At 32.3% G+C, this 23366-nt stretch overlaps 1 protein-coding gene across 3 annotated transcripts in view; it reads right to left on the bottom strand.

Moving 5' to 3' along the window:
- LOC118195556 (uncharacterized) overlaps window positions 1-23366 on the bottom strand; it is an 88338-nt gene that overhangs the window by 61058 nt on the left and 3914 nt on the right. For 2 of the 3 annotated variants that reach the window (XM_085807244.1, XM_085807246.1), the window contains exon 1: window positions 8720-8977. The exons of the other annotated variant lie outside the window; for it this stretch is intronic. In XM_085807244.1, coding sequence (XP_085663370.1) covers window positions 8720-8962 — 243 coding nt within the window. In that variant the 5' untranslated portion in view covers window positions 8963-8977. Of the gene's footprint in view, window positions 1-8719; window positions 8978-23366 lie in introns of those variants that run through there. 3 annotated transcript variants of the gene reach the window in all.

Below are 23366 nucleotides of genomic sequence, written 5' to 3' on the forward strand. Positions count from 1 at the left end.
TTCTTGAGGCGTGAGTGCAATATTAGGTACTTTTCCGTTTTGCCGGCGCAGGCGATAAAGTCGCCAATAAAGGTACAACCGATGCCAAACGAAATATTCTCGCTGGTAACCTTTTACGTCTCATTTTCAAAAGAAGTGCAGCTTTTTCTTATCAGATCGATTGCTTTTTTCAATACTGGCATATAATTGCATAGAATTTTTATCAGATAGTTCGGTTTCATGTCTAAGGCCATTTTCGGTAATTAAGTCAATTAGGATGCAATCACAGCGTTTATCCGATGCCGAAAATATAGAAAAGGTAAAGTCAAGGGTTAAATTCAATTCTAATGAGAATGCATTAGTGAAGTAAAGCACTGCAGTTTTACATAATTTCTAAGTAAGCTATTCATACGAATTGAAATATTTCTTGCATTTAATCTTATGTTCCAAATTAAGATTTAACTTGAAATTAATGTAGATAATTACTGAGAGCATTAGATTTTTGTAGAGTAGTTTACGTGAGATGAGATCGCTTGGAGTCACGTGATATGAACCGGCGAATCAGGATGTTGAACCATGAAAGCATAGTAAATTCTTAAATTAATGTCTTTTTACAAATTTATTGTCTTTATTTATTGCCTTTTTATAAAATTTTAAGCGATATTAAAATGTTTATGCCTTCAAAAAAAGAATTCTTAGAACTAACATTTTTTAAAATATTTTTTTGTGTATACTGTATGTTGTCGCCAATAAAGTCTGCTTGGCGAGATTTGCGCCGGCTAAACGGAAAAGTACCCAATATTATTGTCAAAAATAATGTGTCTCACTTTCCACATATACAAAAAGAAAACATTACTACTACTCGAAAATACGCACAATATATAGACATTTTAATCAATGAATTTCAATTACGATTCCAAATGTTCAAAGCTGAGAAGACAGTGGTTTTCATGAAAATGTTTTCCTCACCATTTAATATCGATGTGGATACAGTTCCCGAAGACCTTCAAATGGAAGTGATTGACATGCAGAATAATACCGATTTAAAAAATGTATTCTGCTCAGTAAACATCGAAAATTTTGATAAATCTTATGTGAGCCCTGAGAAATTTCCGCTTTTGACGAAAAATGCAAAGCAAATGATGTCTCTGTTCGGAAGTACGTATGTTTGCGAAAAATTATTTTCAACCATGAAATTAATCAAAAACGACCACTGATCAAGACTGAGTGATGCACGATTAGAAAGCTGAGTACGTGTAGCTACCTCATGAATTCCGGCTGATACTGATCAGCTTGTATCGACAGAACAGTACCAAATTTCTCATTAAATATTTCAAGTAAATTTGTTTTTCTTTTCTTGTTTGTTTTTATTTTGCATTAAAATTTGTATTTGAAATCTTTACTTTTTCTAAAATTTTATATTTTTTATTCTAATGTTTATTATAAATAAAGTTTTGTAGATCATTAATAAGTGTTACTTTATGTGCGGCCCACCAAAAAATTTTAAAATTTAAATTGGCCCGTTGATTAAAAAGGTTGCTCGTCCCTGGGCTAGAGCATATTATGCACTTCCCTGATTCTAAACTGTGTAATTTTAATCTAAATTCTTCACTGAGCTTCAAAAATAAATAAATAAAAAGTATTCATGGTAGTTTTGCATGAAGAAAAACTATCAAAACAAAAATTTATATATATATATATATATAAAGAAAAAATTAAATTGTTTCAAAAGAATAAAGTAAATTTAAATAATTCTCTTGCGGCATTGCTGCAAAAAATGAAATTTGAATTTAACAAACATTCTCTATTCATAAAAAGCAAATTTAAAGTTAATGAAATTTTAAATGAAATTAAATTACATATAAATGATTAATTATTGCTGCGAACTAACTAATCTACAATATCATTTAAATTCTGAGAGCATATGTAAATCCAGTGCAAGTATCAAAATCTATGAATATATAATTCCAATAAATTTTTTAATCCTAAAAACTTATAAAAAAGCATAAGTGAATAATTGTTGAGCAGGCAGGAGACAGACTTATCAAGGGAAAGTTGCATCCAAACCTAACTCTTCAATTATTCAATCCATGTTTTGTCATCCATGTAAGCAAGGGTAAATAAAAGGAAAAATCATAACCAAAAGTAAAACCAAATGTGAATTACTAAAAAGAAATTTAAACAAGTTTAAACAAGTGGAATTTTGAGAAATTAGCAAGTAAAGACTAGAATTAAAATAAAAGTCAATAAAGTAGAAAACCAAAGTAATTTAGAAACTCTCGCCTACAAAAAACTTTCCCCGACACGAATTTATGCATATGAATCAAAAAGAAACTAGATAGATACTATTTAAAAAAATACACAAATAATACTAAAAAGGCAAGTAAATAGTAAGTCTTAATTTAACTTACCAACTATATTTGTCTTTGGAGAGTGGAGCAGCATGCCAAACTAAGTGATGTAAAGTAGTGTTTTTTTTTTTTTTTTTCTAACTTTATAAATAGAGGGTGCTTATATAAGGTTAAGTTGAGTGTTTAAATGCTATCTGTTAACATTTGGTTTTGATTTTTCCTTTTACCTTTGCCTATATGGATGATGAAACACAAACTGAATAATTGAAGAGTTTGGTTTGGAGGCAACTTACCCTTGATAAGTCTGTCTCCTGCCTGCTCAACAATTAGTCACTTATGTACTTTTATAAATTTTTAGGATTAAAAAATTTATTGGAATTATATATTCATAGATTCTGATACTTGCACTTAATTTACATATGCTCTCAGAATTTAAAGGATACTGTAGATTAGTTCGCAACAATAATTAATCATTTATTTGTAATTCAATTTCATTTAAAATTTAACCTTTTGAGGCCGGGGCTTTGGTAGCAGTAAAAGCCTTGAAGGACGGGGAATCTTGAACCAAATGCTTTCCCCCCTTTGAGAAATCACCTATTTGTTACAAAGATTCTTGTGTGTAGTTTAATGAATTCTCAGAGTGGTGCATCTATGTTGCAAAAGGAAGGGAAGTGTAGGGATTAGTGACCAGACTTCAAGATGCTTTTCGTCACTGAGGGAAAATTTCACATTACAGTTGTTCCGGATTGAGACTACTGTGAAATGTGTAAACCTCCGTTGAAGAAAATTCCATTCTTTATATTATAGGATGTTACTTTCGTTTTTATAAAATTTTGGTTTGAATTTTAAATTAGACTGCAAAACTATGTGTCTTTACTAAGTGCTTACAATAATTATTTCTATGGTATCATTATATTAATGTTATGTCAAAAAATACTTCAACTATTTGATTATTTCCTTGGACAATTTAAAATTTAACCAGTCTTCATCTTAGTTTTTTTTTTTTTTTAATGGTTAAATGTCCTTATAATTTTAAATTTGTTTTGGTATATATTATCAAATATGGCTAGATATTTGAACTTTCTTCCATGCAGGGAATAATTAAAAAACAAACGCTTAAAGCTATTGAAATGATTTAAAATTAAAGTTCAGTGGAACTGTTAAAATTATGCTCTATAGGCATAATGAAACTTTAATTTTACATATCTGCTTGATAACATACTATTTAAGGAAAAAACTTTCAGCAAATTAGAATATAACAGGGTTAATTAAAAATAATTTTATTTTATTGTAGACTGTTAGTACCACAATGTCCAACTACATAAGTGCTACTAATTAAAATTCAGTTCTTCAAGTATTAATAATAGAATGAATTTAAGTCATTAAAAATGTCAAATTATTTAGTATGTAGACCCATAATTCAAAACGTAAATTCCATTTGTCTTTTTTTTTTTTTTTTCCATTTGTCTAAAATTAAATTCCCAGCCTCATCACTAAGGGAACGTGTTCACTCGGACATCAAAATTTAGGTAATTTCTTAGTGCAAAGAGTTTTTCAAATTGAAGGGAAAACTGTTTGTTATGCATAGTGTCTGCAAAAACTGTGGGACAAAAGTTACACGATAATTAGTTGTTGTCTTCAATACTGTATTATGTTATTTTATATTATGCTACATAATTTAGCACATTAAGAGAAATTTCCAGATAATTTCAGGTGCCTGGTCAGCAAAATTCTCTCCTGCTTGAAATTGTAGTCTTATGTGAATTTTTTTTATTTCCTATATTGTTTAAACCAATTCGTTTCAACTCCAGACAGTCTTTGTAGCAGCTTTGACATCAACCATAGCGGCATATTTTATATGATGGATTTTAAATTCTACGATATATTAGGGAGTATCTTTACTTGCAGTTACTAAAAAAATCTTCATTGTCAGGTCTAGCGAAATCTATACTGACACAGTTGAATTAACTGTTTTTCTCTTTTTTATTGGAAATTTGGCAGCTATTCATTGGTTTCATTAACACTTCGGTCATTATGCTGTCGTATCGAAACTATTTCATAACTGAATGCCCAAGGTATGGCCCCAGGAATTTGTCCTTGAACATAGTTGCTGAGATATATGTCTAATGAATAACAAAGGCATTCAATCACTTAAAAGGTCAAGGTTCAGAAATTCAGATGGGGAACATGTGTTGTCTTAGAACAATGATTTGTACATTATTTGTGAGCTTTTACATCCTGTTTGTATTCTCAGAGCTCAACGGACAGTGAAATTTCACAAATGCTACTCTAATCCATTTTGAACATCTTACTTCAAAATTATTTGACCGTGAAATATAGACACCGATACAAAAGTACCTTTTAAAATAAGAGTACATCAGTACATCTGGAATCTAATGGCTAGAGATGACCTTTCAAACTGATTGACTAGTTTTAGTATATTTACATTTCCCAGGTTTCAGAATGAAATTGTAAAACTACTGTTGTTTCTTTGACACAAAATTTATATTTATGTTCTTGTGATTTGCCTGAATAACAGTACCATCACAGTAAACTTCCGTATGTGAAGGTCACTTCAGCAAAAACAGATATACATGGAAATAAAGACAGAACTGTTAAGAATGTAAGAAAAAGTGCTTGTACATGTATACAAGTACGTGGAAATTTATATTTGTTTATGGAAACGTATACCTACAAATCCATGTAGTATGTATGTCTGCACTGATATAATATGGTATAAGTGCAGACATGCACATAAAGCGGAAAGCATGTGTACCCTTAAATGGGAATAACGTATATACAGACACGTACATGTACACACACAGGAACACATATGCATTTAGATATATGTGTTTGCATGTGGATTTATGAATAAGTGTATAAACATACAGATATATGTATGTGTATACAGTCAAAAGTCGTTAATTCGGACACCCATAATCCGGACCTCAAAGCTAAAAACTTTCTGCACATGCGCCGCGTTGGCACATGCGCACAGGCGTTTTACGCGTGCGCGTAAGACCTTAACTACTGCGCATATGCGTGTGCGCAAGTGCAGAATACGTTTTCGCGTGCGCGTTTTATGTATAACGGACGGTGTAAACTAAAATTATCTAATTATCTATTTCAGTTAATGTTGATGATTGCGTTGTTCCTTAATTTTCGAATTGGATCCGGCTTATTATTTTTTGCAGACTGTAAGAGCAATACTATAAAAGTAAACTTGAACTTTCGATTATGTCAAATAGAATTTTTGATTCTGGAGCTCCCAAAGGATCGTACAAAACGAAAGTATGTTTCGATGTCCATCAAACAAAAAGTTGAATTGCTGCAAAAAATGGATAAAGACATGAAGAATGTGACGGAGAGGTTAGTGAAAACGAAAAAATTTCGATTGACAAGTTAGTCGGTATTCTCGGCACAGCAATTAACGGGACTTGAACAGCGGAACTTTCTAAGTGAACAAAAAATTATGTCTGTTTATAGAATTAAAAAGAAAGTATTATCACATAAAACGAAGCAACTTAAACAACTTACATTGAAAGAAATGTTTAATAAAGTAAACAAATAAATATTAAGCTTTTTTTTGTAAATTTTGATACCCTTTAGATCATAATTGTTCTTTATTTCATAAATTACAGTTTCATATTTTTAATTTTAGAATTTCTGCATGCCATCTTACGCGATTTAAACTGATGATCTATAATCCGGAATCGCCGAAGTCCCGACGAGTCCGGATTAACGACTTTTGACTGTATATTTCATCAACAAGCTCCTGAAGAAGTTTTTGTATTTCTTCTTCAGTCAGATCTCTTTTCCTTTTCAGAATATTGCTAGAAAAATGTCAAAATAATTCCTAAAAAACTTACGAAAATATGCAATATTCTAAAGCAACGCAAGGCTCTGTTACCAATTTACAAACGCAGTTACCGCGAATTCTGTAGCTATGTAGCTACAAGAACTAAAAGGAAAAAATTGGCAAAAACCGGATTCTTAACACAAAGACATTTAAAAGAGATAAGTGGTTAAAACCCCAGGGACGTCAAATTTGACATTTCACCCCACTCTTTCAGCCTGGAAAATGGGGGGAAAAGACATGGCCACTAAAGTGGACAATGCCGTCTTTTCAAACAGAGGACTCTATGGCCACTATAATGGCCATCCTGTCTTCAAAAGGTTAATTAACTTAAATTTGCTTTTTACGAATAGAGAATGTTTGTTAAAAAGAAAAAAAATTAAAGGTATAATTGAACTTGTGAAAATTCGGGGGGGGGACTTTTCTGTCATGTACCATTTTAGGTTACCAATGTGCAGATGAACTGGCAGTATGATTCAATAACCGTCTGTCAGTCTTTAAAACTGTCACAACTATAAACATATTCTAATACATGATACACTTACAAGATGACACCTCCATTCAGTTTCTGATGAACTCAAAGAAGTAAAATTACCACAAGCACTATCCCTTTATAAAAGATTACATGCCACAACTGCCAGCCTTGAAATCTTAAATAACAGGAGAAATCAAGATGTTTTCATCCTGGGCAGTGCATTTTAAATTAACTCCAAATGGACTTTATTTCACTTTATAATGCATAATTCAAGTTAATGACCTATTTGTAATTCAGTGGTAAAATATATTACAAATTAATTATGAATTATTTTTAATAATTTCTTAAAAAAGATTATCCTTTCCTAAGGAGGAAAACATTTTTTTGGGGGGTGGGATTAAAAGTGCTACTACGAGGCAAAAGGAGTGAGAATGCATATATTTTAAATTATTTTATATTACTTTTACAGTGGGAAATTTTTTTAGGCAAATTTGATTCAAAAGGGGTAATGAGAAACGTAACTAAAGTGTCAAATACTACAACAGAAGAAACAAAAAAACTATCAATCCTCTTCTGCTTATGGTTTCAAAGAGAAGTTTGCAAGGGGTAATTATTTAAAACATTAAATTGCATAATTAACAAGTGCTGAATACACTGTTCATGCTTCCTGCCATTTTGAGATTCATTCAGCTGCTAATTAATTGTTCAAAAATGTTAAATAATGTGTTTTTATCTCACAGTGACATGTCTTCAGCTCTAGAATAGTAAAACGTAAATACTTAAAATAGTAATACAAAAATTTAATTGAAATGCAAAAATATACAAAAACACCCCTAAAAAGATAAGACCCGTCAGGGTAATTTCATGTCACTATGAGATAAAAAGAAATATTATTCAACATTTCTTTAACCTCAAAGTGGCAGGAAGAACGAAATATGTATTTGGCACTCATTAATTATCCAAGTTTAAAGTTTTAAATAATTACCCCTTGAAAAGTTCTATTTGAAACATTAAGAGGAGGATGATTAATAGTTTTTATTTGTTTCTCCTATTGTATTAAATTTGCCAAAAAATGTTTCCAGCTGCAATAATAATACATAATTTTCAACAATATGCATTCTCACTGCCTTTGTCTAGTAATAGCACATTTAATTCTTAAAAAAAAGAAAAAAAATCGAGGATAGGATTTTTTTTTTTTAATTACTAAAAATAGTTAATAATTACTTAAAATTCAATCCTTTGCAGCTCAATTGCAGGATTTTTTTTATTTACATTTATTTAATATTAAACTTTTGAATTTAGAATTTAATTAGATATTCTAAATTTCATGTTCTTCAGTTAATTTTAATATTAATTTTCTTAAAATTTTATACTGACAAAATATCAAATAGTGAAAATGTTATTTATCAAAATACTTTTAAATCTGATGAAAATAAAATTAATACAAATATTACCTGATTAAACATTGCTTGAATCTTCATATAAAAATCTACAAATGTCTACAGTAGATTAAGACAAGTCAAATCAAATTAAATCTATTACCAAAAATTTAATAAGATCAATAAAAATATAATAAAAAGTACACTTAAGGTGAAATAAAATTTATCAGGAAAAATTATTCCAAAAATCTCTAGAGGTGGCGGAAAGCAATTTCCCTAATTAATAATTAAGTTTCATTGATTCAATAAATTTTCTTTATTGCTGCAAAACATAACACTAAAAACACTAAAAATTAAACAGTAAAAAGTAAACACTAAAATTAAAAACTGGGATTGGGCAATTTACTGGGAGATTTGATGAAAAACTAGTAGAGCTGGCATGCATATACGAAAAGGGAGGATGAGATACAGTAAAAAGTCTGTAATCCAGACTCGTCGAGACTTCGGCGATTCTGGATTAGGGGTTTTTTTCCAGATTATAGATCATCAATTTAAATCTGGTAAGATGGCATACAAAAATTATACAATAAACATACGAAATCGTAATTTTGAAATAAAAACAATTATGATCTAAAGGGTATCAAAATTTACAAAAAAAGCTTAATATTTATTTGTTTACTTTATTAAACATTTCTTTCAATGTTAGTTGTTTAAGATGCTTCCACAAAAAATTCAAAAAGTTCCTTTTTCTTGTGTCATATATAGCGGTTTTTCCAATGCCATACTTCTTGCATAAATTTGAGACGGATAGGCCTTTATCCATTTTTTGCAGCAATTCCACTTTTTGTTTAATGGACATCGAAACATGCTTTCGCTTTGTAGTTCCTTCGGCAGCTCCAGAATTGGAAACTTTTTTTGACATAATCGAAAGTTCAAGCTTAATTTTTATAAAATTGTTCTACAGTGTGCAAAAAATAATAAACCGAATCCAATTAGAAGATTAAGGAACAGTGCAATCTGCAACCTTAACTGAAATGCCTTAGATAATTTTATCCTAGCTTATACCATCCATTATACATTAAACACGCATGCGTATAAAGTTTGTAACTTTGAGGTCCGGATTACGGACTTTGTACTGTATTTAAGAAGTGAACACTGAAAATGATAACTCCAAACTACACTATAACGAGCCTATTGGATCAACTAAACTTAGGTAAACATGTTAGAAGTTCAAACATGCTATAGCTATTAACACTGGCAAGGCATTACTAGTTAATGGAAATAATTAGCTTTGCCTAAAATAATGCAGTGATGGACCTTGTAAGGAAGTGCACAACATGTGACCCACTGAGACCTCTTCAAAATTTTGTTGCAATCTGATATATTGGTTATATATCTGTAAGCGGTTGCAAGCAGAAAAAATGTCACTGCTTCTCTCCTCTCAATGCGAGATTTTGCACAGAGTCAAGTTCCCGGCATCAACCAAAGCAAGTTTCACTGCCTGAGAGTGAAAACTTCTACTAGCCTGTATGGTGCACAAATTGAGGAACACTCTGTGGTATCACGTAGCATGAGTGTGCTTTCCCACACGTACTAGTAAAAAGGGAAAGATAAGTATTTTCTTGGATCGAAAGCACTGCATTCATTTGCTTTACAATGTCGCACTTTTGGCTTTGTGACTATATATCATCTTATCACTTGTGTTTATTTTTCTTTTCGAGACCATTAAGAAGTTTCTTGTCTTGAATATTTCACTTTTTTAAATATTATTTTGAAAGAGTAACCAATGTACAATTTTTGTCATTTGCCAATGTAGAATTTTTGTCGTTTTCCTTTTACGTGGTTTTGATAGTAACTTGCAATGATGAATGGATTGAAAAGGAAAAGAAAGGTAGAGCATGATAATAGGAAACTTTCAGAGGCCTGGACTTCAAAATACTTTTTTGTGGAGCAAGACTACAGAATTACATGCTTGATATGTAATTTTATGATTAGTGTTTGCAAGGAGTACAATATTAAGCAACAATACAACACGAAACACACAACATTTTCTTGTTGACAACAAGAAACAATTTCAACAAAGCTTGAGAGGATCGAAATCGTATCTTTTCGTTGTTCTTTCATTGCACAAAGGAATGCATTTACAAAGGCATCCTCACAATTAGATAACTGTGTTAAAGTTAGTTTAGGAAACACAGCCTTAATTGCTGTAAGTGGCCACCAATTTACTGATGCCAATTTTGCAAAGGAGTGTATATTGTTGGCGTCCGAGAAATAATGCCCTGAAGCCACAAAGAAATTTTAAAATGCGAGTCTCAGCAGAATGACAATTTAAAGAATTGAAAATTTATCGGATGTTGTTAATGAACAATTAGAGACTGCTGCTGCCAAATTTAAGTATTTTTCTATAGCAGCTGATGAGTCATCAGACATTACTTCAGCAGCTCAGCTGCTTTTGTTTGTTAGAAGAATTTCTGAAAATTTTGAAGTAACTGAAGAACTTGGAATTAGTTCAATGAAGGGGTGAACAACTGGAGCTGATATTTTGTCCTCTATTTTAAATTCGTGTTCTGCACACAATTTTGACACTAACAAACTTATTAGTATCACTACTCATGAAACTCCAGCCATGACTGAAATTCAGAAAGGCATGGTGAATCTACTGAGAAATCATTTCGATGACCGAAGATTTGCTTCAGTATCGCTGTATCCTATACCAAGAACAGCTGTATTTGAAAGAACTAGGATTTGACTGCCTAATGAAGGTAGTAAGCGATACGGTCATATCAATCGCTCATATGGTTTTAAACTCCAAACAATTTAAAGAAATCCTAGAACAGAAAGATGCACTACATAACGAACACAGTGATCTCAAATATTACTCTGAAGTACGGTGGTTGAGCCATGTAGAGGCTTTGAAAAGGTTTGCTCATTTGATTGATGAAGTAATACCATTCCCTGAAGAAAAAGGCAATCAAATTAGGATGTTAAAGGAACCATCTTTCAAGTGCAACTTAGCATTTTTAGTTGATGTAACAGCCCATCTGAATGACCTAAACAAAAAATTGATGGGAAAAAACCAATTCATCAGTCAACTGGCCAATGCAGGATCTGCTTTCAAACTAAAACTCCAGCTGTTCTCAAAGCAGCTTGGCTGTAAAAATTTGTCAATTTTCTTTACCTCAAGAAACTCAAGGAAAACTTTCCTGATAAACAATTGGATTACTCAAATCAAATAAAGATACTGCTTACTTCATCTAAAAAGAGATTTACAGATTTTAAGTTTCATAATATTAAATGTACACTGTTTGCAGATCCATTTCCTGTTGTATTGAAAGAAGCTCCAGAAGATGGTCAACTGAAACTTATTGATTTACAAACTTCTGACTTAAACAAATTCAGGCTTGGACTAGAAGAGAAACACGCTAATGTGACAATCAAAATCGTTTCTCTTCTAGTCTAGTTTGTGCTATCAACCGGCATTTTCGAGAATATTTTACTGTTTATTGTTTTACCACGTGCACCATTTTATTTACTTCTTTCCACGTGGCCATCATTTTTTCGGATTTGGTTTATGCTATCAACCGCCATTTTCGAGGTAATTCTATTTTTTTTGGTTTACCACGTGCACGATTTTGACTTTCGTTGCTTCTTTCCACGTGGCTATTGGTTTTCAGTATTGGATGTTTCTCTCCTTTTGGAATGTTTTTGTCATTTGTTGATGAAAATTGTCTTCATTATTTATTGGTGTTTTTTCATGTTATAAGTAATTACTTGTTTGGACTTTCGGAATTACATTTCTTTTGTTCACTTGTTTCTTGCTTGTGCCCTTTTCACAATATGTCCACTGACAGGAACCGATTTTGTAAGTTACGCCTTAAGCGTACGAAATTCTTGAATCATCTACAGTTTCTACTTAAATGCAAACATCAAAATTTCATTCCCAAATTTATACATGTGAAATGTAGCCTTCAAGCTTCCGTTCACGTTTCAAAAATTTTGCATAAATTCAAATTGGCACTTCTTCGTCACATTATAAGGGACACACGCAAACGTTTATCTAAAATTGAATTTGAATTATATTACCTCCATTTAAAAATTGCTAATTCCACTGAAAATTTTTCCTCATTTGAACATACATCCTGGTCTAGAACCGATACCGTTTGTCAACGGCATAAAAATGTGCTCATTTCTAAATTCCTAAAACTCACACACCAGTCGGATAGTCCCAATTATCTAGCTGATCTTCCCACTGTAAACGTTAACTCCATCATTAATATCTCCAATAGGAATCTTTCGGAGGATCAGTTAAAAGTATTAAAATATAATTTCAACTTTTCAAAGACATCTAAACCTTCAATTCCTCAAATCATCGCTCCTATAGAGAAAGCCTTTAAATTCTCCAAAATTTCGGAAACGCAGGATACAATCCGCCACCTAATTACTCATAACGTTAATTTTAACAATAAATCTTTGGGTTCTAATCTTAGCAAAAAGGAAAATGAGATCTTACGTGAAATTCATTCTGATACTAATATCATTATCTCTAAAGCTGATAAGGGCGGACAGATTGTTGTTATGGACAAACACACATATATTACTGGAGTCTCTAAATTGATAAATGAAGGCCCATACTGCTCGATCCCTAAAGATCCTTCAACTTCGGACCTCATGAAAGTAAAAAGTGCTATTAAATCTTCCCACATTCTGCCAACTCAGTTGAAGAAATCACTTATTCCGCCTATTACTAATTGCGCTAGACTTTATGCTCTTCCAAAAGTCCACAGAACCGGTATTCCTCGACCAATTGTTTCCAACATAGGTACTGCTTCATATCCTTTGGCCAAATATTTAGTTTCCAGATTTTCTCCTCTACTTGCTAACAATATTCACACTGTAAAAAATTCTGTTGAAGTCATTGATAAACTTAAAAATATTTCCCCACTTCGTTCCATTATGGTTTCATTTGATGTCAAATCATTGTTTACTAATGTTCCGGTCGAAGGAGCACTAAATTGTCTTGAAACTAGGCTTCGGGAATTTCACTTCACACATACTGAAATTAATGAGTTGGTTTCGCTTACTAAAGTTTCTCTAAGTCAAACCCACTTTGTTTTCCAAAATGCATATTTTCGTCAAGTTGAAGGATTGGCTATGGGTAATCCTCTCAGTCCGGTACTTGCTGACATTTATATGCACTATTTTGAGATGAAATTATTTGATAAATTATCTTTTCGTCTTTGGATTCGGTATGTTGACGACACTTTCGCACTTTTTGACGGTTATAAAGAGGATTTATCCGAGATTCTATCTATTATGAATTCAATTGATCCAGCCATCCAATTCACTCTTGAAATTGAATCCAACAATTCCCTCCCCTTCCTCGATATTCTTATAATCCGCAATGAAACCGATTTTAGCACCACTGTGTACCGTAAACCCTTTGCAGTTTGTTTACCACCCCATGCCAAGTCATGCCACCCTGTTAAGCAAAAAATGGCTTCTTTTTACTATTATGTTTTCCGCGCGCTAAAAGTTTGTTCCTCTGAATCTTTGCTTACCAATGAACTTAATTATTTGAGAGCAGTTGCGATTGACCGTGGATTTTCTCCCGTGATTATTGATAAAGCCGTCAAAAAATTTTCAGATTCCCATCAAAGAAGACATTCCACTGTTAGAAATAATATCAATGACCTTGTCGTGCTTCCATTTTATCCTTCTGTTAGCTATAAAATTGCACGGATTCTCCAGAAATTCAATTTTCAAGTCGGTTTCTCCCCTATTAATAAAATTCACCCTTCGATTCTAAAAGATTACGTTTCTGTCTTGAATTCTTGGGGAATTTATAGTATATCATGTCAGTGTGGTTTAAGATATATTGGCCAAACAAAAAGAGCGTTGAAGTTTCGTATCAAGGAACATGAATCTTATGTCAAAAAAGGCAAAATTAACAAGTGTTCAATAGCGTATCATAGCTGGACTTTTAACCATAATTTTGATTTTGGGTCTGCAAAAATCATCCAAAAGGCTTCTTCCATAGGCGAATTGGATTTTCTTGAGGCTTTTCACATTCACAAAGATTTAGAAAGTTTAGTTAATGATTTGAAGTCCAATCCAGTCCTTCCTAATGCCTTTAAAATTCTACTATCTTAATTCAATTATTTTTGCCGATAGATGGCGTTACCTCCTCGCGCTTGGTACTACCAGAGGGTATAAAAATCCGTTCAGTGGTTGCTTTCCATTATTTGAAGTTCAGATTTTGAGCGTAATGTGCATTTGCCCCTCGCTCCCTATTTTAACTTCGCTAATATTTCTTTATGCTTGATCAGACAGCCTGGCTCAGTAAAAGTAGGCGGCCAGTGCAACTCTGATTAAAAATCTAGTTATAACCACGTGCAGTGCTGATAAGCACTACGTGTTTCTGTGACTCCTTCTCCTATTTTCTTCTTTCTATGTATTTCTTTCTCCTGATGAGGAGGGACCTTTAGCTGCCCTCGAAATCGATTGAGTGTTTCATTATACCTACATACATAAGGTTGTTTTTTACGATTTTGAAATTCAGGCTTCATGATTTAAACACTCCTGACTTTTATAAAACTCTACCTGCGAATTTTCGGGCTTAAAAAATAATGCAAGCAGATGTGCTACCATGTTTTAGTAGTACTTGTATATTTTGGAATACATGTTCCTAAATAAAGAGAAGGGATTAGAATATATGAATATCTTCTGATTATCTATTTCAACATAAATCACATCATATATAGAATTACAAGATAAAACACAGACTGGTTTTACAAACATTTATAAAATATTAAGACACAATAACACGCCGAATAAATACTGATTCAGAAGTCAAACAACAAAAATCAGTGTTAATTCACAAAATTTTCACAGGACTAGTTTCGATGGTTTTACCGAACCATCATCTTCAGCTGCAAAACCGCAAATGAACAAGATAGGAAATAATGTTTAGATAAGATAAGAAAGCCTGGACAAGAATAAGCAAGTGGCGCCATCTGTTGGCGAAACAAGAACTAAAACATAATTTCTCTAAAAGCCGAAGGCAAATTTGGATTGGAATTAGGATCGTTAACTAGAACAGAAAGATTTTTATGAATGTGAAATGCCTCTAGAAAATCCAGTTCTCCAATGGAAGATGTTTTTTGAATAATTTTGGCAGCAGAAAAATTGAAAGTGTGATTTTCGGACCAACAATGTTGAGCAACAGAAGACTTGTGTTTCCTTTTTTCTAACATATGCCTCATGTTCTTTGACGCGAAATTTTAAGGCTCTCTTAGTTTGGCCAATGTAAATTAAACCGCACTGGCAAGGAATCCTATAAATACCCCAGGAATTCATATCTGGAATGGGGTCCTTGAGTATAGAAGTTGGAATTTTATTGATGGGAGAGTAAACAACCCGAAAGTTAAATTTCTGCAAAATATGTGCAACTTTATAGCTAATTGATGGAAAGAAGGGAATGACAACAGAATTTTTATAATCTCCTAAAATAAGAGTGTGGCTTTTAGTGTGTTGAGATGAGAATTTTTTAACTGCTTGATTAATAATGTTGGGTGAAAAGCCCCTGTCAATAGCTATTGCTTTTAAATAATTTAGTTCTTTATCAAGGGCTAGTTTGGAGGAGCAAACTTGAAGAGCACGGAAAACATAGGAATAAAATGAAGCTAACTTTTGTTTAGTCGGATGACATGATTTAAAGTGTGGTGGAAGGCAAACCGATGAAGGTTTACGGTAAACTGTAGTACTGAAGTTGGATGTGTTACGTGTGACCAGAATGTCGAGAAACGGAAGAGAATTGCAAGTCTCAAGTTCAAAAGTGAACTGAATAGCAGGATCAATAGAATTCATTGTTGAAAGAACTCTATTTAAATCATCTTTATTACCTTCAAACAGGGTAAAAGTATCGTCTACGTAGCGGAACCATGCCGGGAAGTTTAAAGTTTCAAACAATTTTGATTCATAATAATGCATGTAGATATCAGCCAGGATGGGACTGAGGGGGCTTCCCATGGCTAATCCCTCAGTTTGCTTGTAATATTTATTTTGGAAAACAAAATGTGTTTGTTTCAAACAGAGTTGAGTGAGAGAAATTAGCTCATCAATTTCGATGCAAGAGAAATGAAATTCGCGAAGTCTGGTTTCTAGACATCTTAATGCACCCTCCACTGGGACATTGGTGAATAATGATTTTACATCAAAAGAAACCATGAGTAAATTACGAGGAGAAATGTTTTTAACCTTTTTTACAAACTCTATTGAATTTTTTATGGTGTAAATGTTATTGTCTAATAGAGTGGAAATGTTTTAAGTTGCTTGAAATGATTTGCGAAGATTTGATCGCAGTTTTTATTTTGGATAAGTCCGAAGGTGAAAGATCTTTAGGGATCGGATTATATGGTCCTTCGTTTAAGAGTTTAGTGACACCATCGATGTAAGTGTTCTTATCCATGGCCAGATAGTCGTCATGGATAAGAACACTTACATCGATGGTGTCACTAAACTCTTAAACGAAGGACCATATAATCCGATCCCTAAAGATCCTTCACCTTCGGACTTATCCAAAATAAAAACTGCGATCAAATCTTCGCAAATCATTTCAAGCAACTTAAAACATTCGCTTATCCCATCTGTTGCGAATTGTGCCAGATTATATGCTCTTCCCAAAATTCATAAAAGTGGTATTCCTTTCCGCCCTATTGTATCAAAGTTAGGTACTGCCTCGTATCCATTAGCTAAATATTTAGTTTCTAGATTTTCCACTCTATTAGACAATAACATTTACACCATAAAAAATTCAATAGAGTTTGTAAAAAAGGTTAAAAACATTTCTCCTCGTAATTTACTCATGGTTTCTTTTGATGTAAAATCATTATTCACCAATGTCCCAGTGGAGGGTGCATTAAGATGTCTAGAAACCAGACTTCGCGAATTTCATTTCTCTTGCATCGAAATTGATGAGCTAATTTCTCTCACTCAACTCTGTTTGAAACAAACACATTTTGTTTTCCAAAATAAATATTACAAGCAAACTGAGGGATTAGCCATGGGAAGCCCCCTCAGTCCCATCCTGGCTGATATCTACATGCATTATTATGAATCAAAATTGTTTGAAACTTTAAACTTCCCGGCATGGTTCCGCTACGTAGACGATACTTTTACCCTGTTTGAAGGTAATAAAGATGATTTAAATAGAGTTCTTTCAACAATGAATTCTATTGATCCTGCTATTCAGTTCACTTTTGAACTTGAGACTTGCAATTCTCTTCCGTTTCTCGACATTCTGGTCACACGTAACACATCCAACTTCAGTACTACAGTTTACCGTAAACCTTCATCGGTTTGCCTTCCACCACACTTTAAATCATGTCATCCGACTAAACAAAAGTTAGCTTCATTTTATTCCTATGTTTTCCGTGCTCTTCAAGTTTGCTCCTCCAAACTAGCCCTTGATAAAGAACTAAATTATTTAAAAGCAATAGCTATTGACAGGGGCTTTTCACCCAACATTATTAATCAAGCAGTTAAAAAATTCTCATCTCAACACACTAAAAGCCACACTCTTATTTTAGGAGATTATAAAAATTCTGTTGTCATTCCCTTCTTTCCATCAATTAGCTATAAAGTTGCACATATTTTGCAGAAATTTAACTTTCGGGTTGTTTACTCTCCCATCAATAAAATTCCAACTTCTATACTCAAGGACCCCATTCCAGATATGAATTCCTGGGGTATTTATAGGATTCCTTGCCAGTGCGGTTTAATTTACATTGGCCAAACTAAGAGAGCCTTAAAATTTCGCGTCAAAGAACATGAGGCGTATGTTAGAAAAAAGGAAACACAGAAATCTTCTGTTGCTCAACATTGTTGGTCCGAAAATCACACTTTCAATTTTTCTGCTGCCAAAATTATTCAAAAAACATCTTCCATTGGAGAACTGGATTTTCTAGAGGCATTTCACATTCATAAAAATCTTTCTGTTCTAGTTAACGATCCTAATTCCAATCCAAATTTGCCTTCGGCTTTTAGAGAAATTATGTTTTAGTTCTTGTTTCGCCAACAGATGGCGCCACTTGCTTATTCTTGTCCAGGCTTTCTTATCTTATCTAAACATTATTTCCTATCTTGTTCATTTGCGGTTTTGCAGCTGAAGATGATGGTTCGGTAAAACCATCGAAACAAGTCCTGTGAAAATTTTGTGAATTATCGCTGATTTTTGTTGTTTGACTTCTGAATCAGTATTTATAAAATATCTTTAAAGTGATCATAAATCATTGATTTCAAAATATGAATTTATGGAATTCTGCTTTGTAGAACTGTGGTAAGAACATCGACTGATGGCAAAATGAATTGTAAAAAAAAAAAGGAAAAAGCTTTGCTAAGGTCCGAAGAAAAAAACATAAATATTCGTTGTTTTAGATATAATCTAGAGAAAATTCAAATGCTTTCAGACGTCCAAAATGACTTTTGTTTTTTTGTTCATATAACGAAGTATTAAGCGAAGTTCCATAAAAATTGTGGGAAATTATAAGAATAAGTCAGGAGAAATATATTGTAAATCGGGTTGGCGGGAGAGCGGTCGAAATTCGGGAGTCTCCCACCTAAATCGGGAGAGTTGGCAACTCTGTAACCATAACACACTACAAAGTCCGAGATCCGGACTCACCAGGACTTCAGCGATTACGGATATTATAGAATCAGTTTAAATTTAATAAGATGGCACGTAGAAATTATATAATGAAAAAAATGAAAATAGGAAGCATTTAGCAAGAATCAAATATATCATAAACAAATCACAAAGAAAACAAATATCCGGAATAAAAGGTATCAAAATTACAAGCTTAATATTTATTTCTTTACTTTATTAAACATTTCTTTGAATGTAAATTGTTTAAGTTGCTTCGTTTCTTGTGCTAATACTTTCTCTTCAATTCCATAAACAGACATAACTTCTTGTTCAGTAACAAAGTTCCACTGTTCCTGTAGTAGCTGTGTTAGAATTCCGACAAACTTGTCAATTGAAATTTTTTTATTTTCTTCACTATCGGTAACAGTATTTTCTGAATATAGAACCATACTACAGATTTTGCCGGCCGTTAATTGACTGATGATTGGAACATTGGCATCACAATGAAAAACTTTATATTATCTTCACTTATTACTGCTTCTGCACATTTCTTAAGAAAATCCATTAATTGGAAAATTTCAGCTGTGGTTTGCGATATCCATAAGCATTCAAATTCACAGATATCATCTCCTCACAATTAAATATGGTAGCTAGCCATAAATTAAGTCAAGCATTTTTAAAAGTATCTGGAGGCACATCCTCCCATGATCTTGCGACGCTCCACACAGCAGATTTTATGCTAAAATACTTCAAAAAATTCTTGAATAGGCTTACCATTATTCAAGAAATTTAACATAGATTTTAAAAATGCTACTTTATATTTGCAATTCAGCACGCTCTCTATTCTAATACCCATAGGTTGAATGATGGACATACAGTTTAGAAAAAAAAGAATAACACAGATACATTATCTTATCTTCCATTAAAACTTTAAGTGAAATATGAGTCAAACAATTATCTACAATCAGGACAATTTTCGCATCATCAGGTTAACCAATAGAATTCGAATTTTGCCTAGCCTCAGATATGAAATTATTTTCAGACCATTCATACATTAATGTTTGTGTCATCCGTGCTCTTTTATTTGCATGAAATATAACATGAAAACCTTTACTTTTTTAAATGCTCGAGGTCGTGTATTTTTTCCAATTACGAAAAGATTACACTTGTGCACTCCTGCAGCAACTGCGCATGCTAAAATTGTTAGTCTAGCTTTGAAATGTTCGACATCAGTTGAAGCCTTTTCTGTAGATGTTGTCATGGTATTTATTGTCCTTGGCATATTGTACATTGGCATATGTCAGTACATATTGTCAGAAAATATCAGCATTATAAATTTATCCTGGAGATAATGTTTCACTATTAATGAGTTCGTCTGCAAATAATTTAGTAGCTTCAGTATCAGCTGAAACTTTTAACTGCATTATACCATAGCGATTTTAAAATTTGGTTAACCAATCTGTCGGATATGTGCACTCAGTTTTTTAATTTCATTTATTCACGAAAACGTTTGGCTTGAGCCATTAGCATTGGACCCGTCAATGGCATGCCTTCGCTGCATCTCTGTCTGATCTTTCAATCATCACTTTTAGCATAGCGAATCATTTTTCTTATTTATTGCAAAAGGGGGTGTAAAAATCCATAAAGTTTCTTTTTCTGTTATGTCATATACAGTTGACTTTCCAATGCCATACTCCTCGCATAATTTTGAGATGGATATACTTGTATCCATTTTTTCACTAATTCCACATATTGTTTAATGGATATCAAAACATGCTTTTTGCTTTGTAGATCCTGTTGCAGCTCCAGAATTAGAAACTCTTTTCAACATAATCAAAAGTTCAAAACATTAAGTTTTCATAAGATTGCTGTAATTATAACAGCCCACAAAAAATAATAAGCTGGATCAAATCAGAAAGTTAAGGAGCAATCTGTTATATTAACTGAAATTCTCTGGAATCAGTAAAGTATAATTTTAGACTACTTTAACAGCATCCGCTATGCATTACTGGCTACATAGCACGAGACTGGTGACAAAAGACAAAATGTATGTTAAATTTTAATTATGTTACTGAAGATGCTAGATATTTTTTACCTGATGCAGTCTCTGTGGGCCATACGAGCTCTGCCGCCAGTTCTGGGTTTATGTGAATAAAAACATCAGTTATTATTCTTAATTAAAATTGCACTAAATGTAATCATTTGACCTATGAGTATCATTAAACAAAATCTATTTTTAGCATATGGAAAGAAATTTTTGTTAAATGTTTCATAGTCAACATTTAGCACATTTAACTTAAATCTGTAATTAACGCCAGGCGTAATGTCAACATAAAAGGTTTCCATACTCTTTGTTATTCAATTACTAATATAAAAAAAAAAAAAATTTAGGCATCACTGCACAAGTGCACTCAAGTTCTCGTGTATTGATAAGCATACGGTGATGAAAGCAAAATACAGTACAAAGTCATTAAGCCGGATGTCCATAATCCAGACCTCAAAGCTACAAATTTTCTGTGCATGTGTATCATTTACGCATGCGTGTTTAATGTATAATGGACGGTATAAGCTAGGCTAAAATTATCTAATTATCTATTTCAGTTAATGTTGCAGACTGCGTTGTTCCCTAATCTTCAAATTGGATCTGGCTTATTATTTTTTGCAGACTGTTAGAGGTAATTTTATAAAAAGTAAGCTTGAACTTTCGATTATGTCAAAAAGAGTTTCCGATTCTGGAGCTGCCAAAGGATCTATAAAGCGAAAGCATGTTTCGATGTCCATCAAACAAAAAGTGGAATCGCTGCAAAAAATGGATAACGGCATGAAGAAAGTGACACAGAGGTTAGTGAAAACGAAAAAATTTCGATTGGCAAGTTAGTCGGTATTCTCGGCACAGCAATTACAGGACTTAAACAGTGGAACTTTGTAACTGGACAAGAAATTATGTCTGTTTATAGAATTAAAGAGAAAGTATTAGCACATAAAACGAAGCAACTTACATTGAAAGAAATGTTTAATAAAGTAAACAAATAAATATTAAGCTTTTTTTTTTTTTTTTTTTTTGTAAATTTTGATTCCTTTTAGATCATAATTGCTCTTTATTTCATAAATTATGGTTTCATATTTTTAATTTTATAATTTCTGCATGCCATCTTACCAGATTTAAATTGATGATCTATAATCCAGAAAAACGCCTAATCTGGAATCGAGAGTCCGGATTAAAGACTTTGTATAATAAATAATGATTCGCCAGGTTGGCATCATGAATATAAAATATTAGAATGTTTCAGTTTGAGGTGTATGCCAAGAAGATAAGGAGGCAAATTATTGATCACACAAATTTATGCTAAAATTATTGTTTCTTCAATAAAGAGGTATTTTATTTAGTGCCAAAGTGAAATTAAGAATCAGGATTTTCCCTGTTGTATTACGGGGGGGGGGATCAAATGAGCATGCTTAAAGCATAAATAGAATTTTATCTTTGCAAATATACTGTCTTCATTGCATATTATCTGCCATGATTATTATTTATGTTGCATTACTTTAATGATGTTCATATTACATTTCTGTCTTCATTCTTAAAATACAAGCTGGACGATGAGGAGATATGAAAGATTAAACAGATCTCAAACAAGAAATACTTCTGTTTTCAACCAAATTTATCTCAGGTAAGAAGTTTTTGATTTCAACCAGTAATGTCTTAATATAGTCATCGATATGAAAGCTTCATGGCACTATTATATAGAACAAGTTAATTTATACTTTAATAAAACTACTGATAAAAATAAAGAGTATGCTATGCTACTAGCTGTTAGTGGAATTAGAACTTTGAATTTTCTTACAGCATTCATGTCATCGCAGAAACTACAGGAGAAAAATTTCGAAGAAATAATGACTACAATATCAACATTTTTCTCCAAATACATCCATAATTTGTCAGCGATTTAAATTTTATCAAAGCATTCAACATAACGTTGAAAATTTAAATGATTATATAACAGATTAATATAATATTAAATGAGTATTTACACGATCAATATGTTTATGGAATATTAAATGAATAAATTGAGACTTCTTTTTTGAAGGAACCAAACTGACATTAGAAGATGCAGTATCAATGTCCTATGGTGTAGAATGGCAGCAAACAAGGTGCAAAATATTCATTTACAGGATAAATCCCATATTTTTTCAAAAATTTAAAAAAAAAGTTTTTTAGATTTTATATTACGCCTAAAGGGGCTTTCTTTAACCTTTTTTGTGTTACTTATTAAATATATTTTTTGCACTTCAACCATAATATTCAATTCAACAGCAATAACACACAATATTTAAAAAGAGCATATATTTAGATTTTCTGATACACAGTCTCACGCGCTGGATATAAAAATGTGGTACTTTTCCGTTTTGCCGGCGCAAATCACGCCAAGCAGACTTTATTGGCGACAACACACAGTATACACATAAAAAATGTTAACAAATGTTAATTCTAAGAATTTTTTATTTTGAATTTTATTTTTTTCATTTTAATATCGTTTAAAATTTTGTGAAAAGCTAAAAAACAAACAAAATAAATTTGTAAAAAGACATTAAGAATTTACTATGCTTCTCACGTAAACTACACTACAAAAATCTAATTTTCTTGCTAATTATCCATATTATATCTTAATTTGGAATACAAGTT

This window comes from Stegodyphus dumicola, chromosome X1 (genome assembly GCF_044657685.1).
Source record: "Stegodyphus dumicola isolate Sdum_Otavi_A_Nest chromosome X1, ASM4465768v1".
NCBI lineage: Eukaryota > Metazoa > Arthropoda > Arachnida > Araneae > Eresidae > Stegodyphus > Stegodyphus dumicola.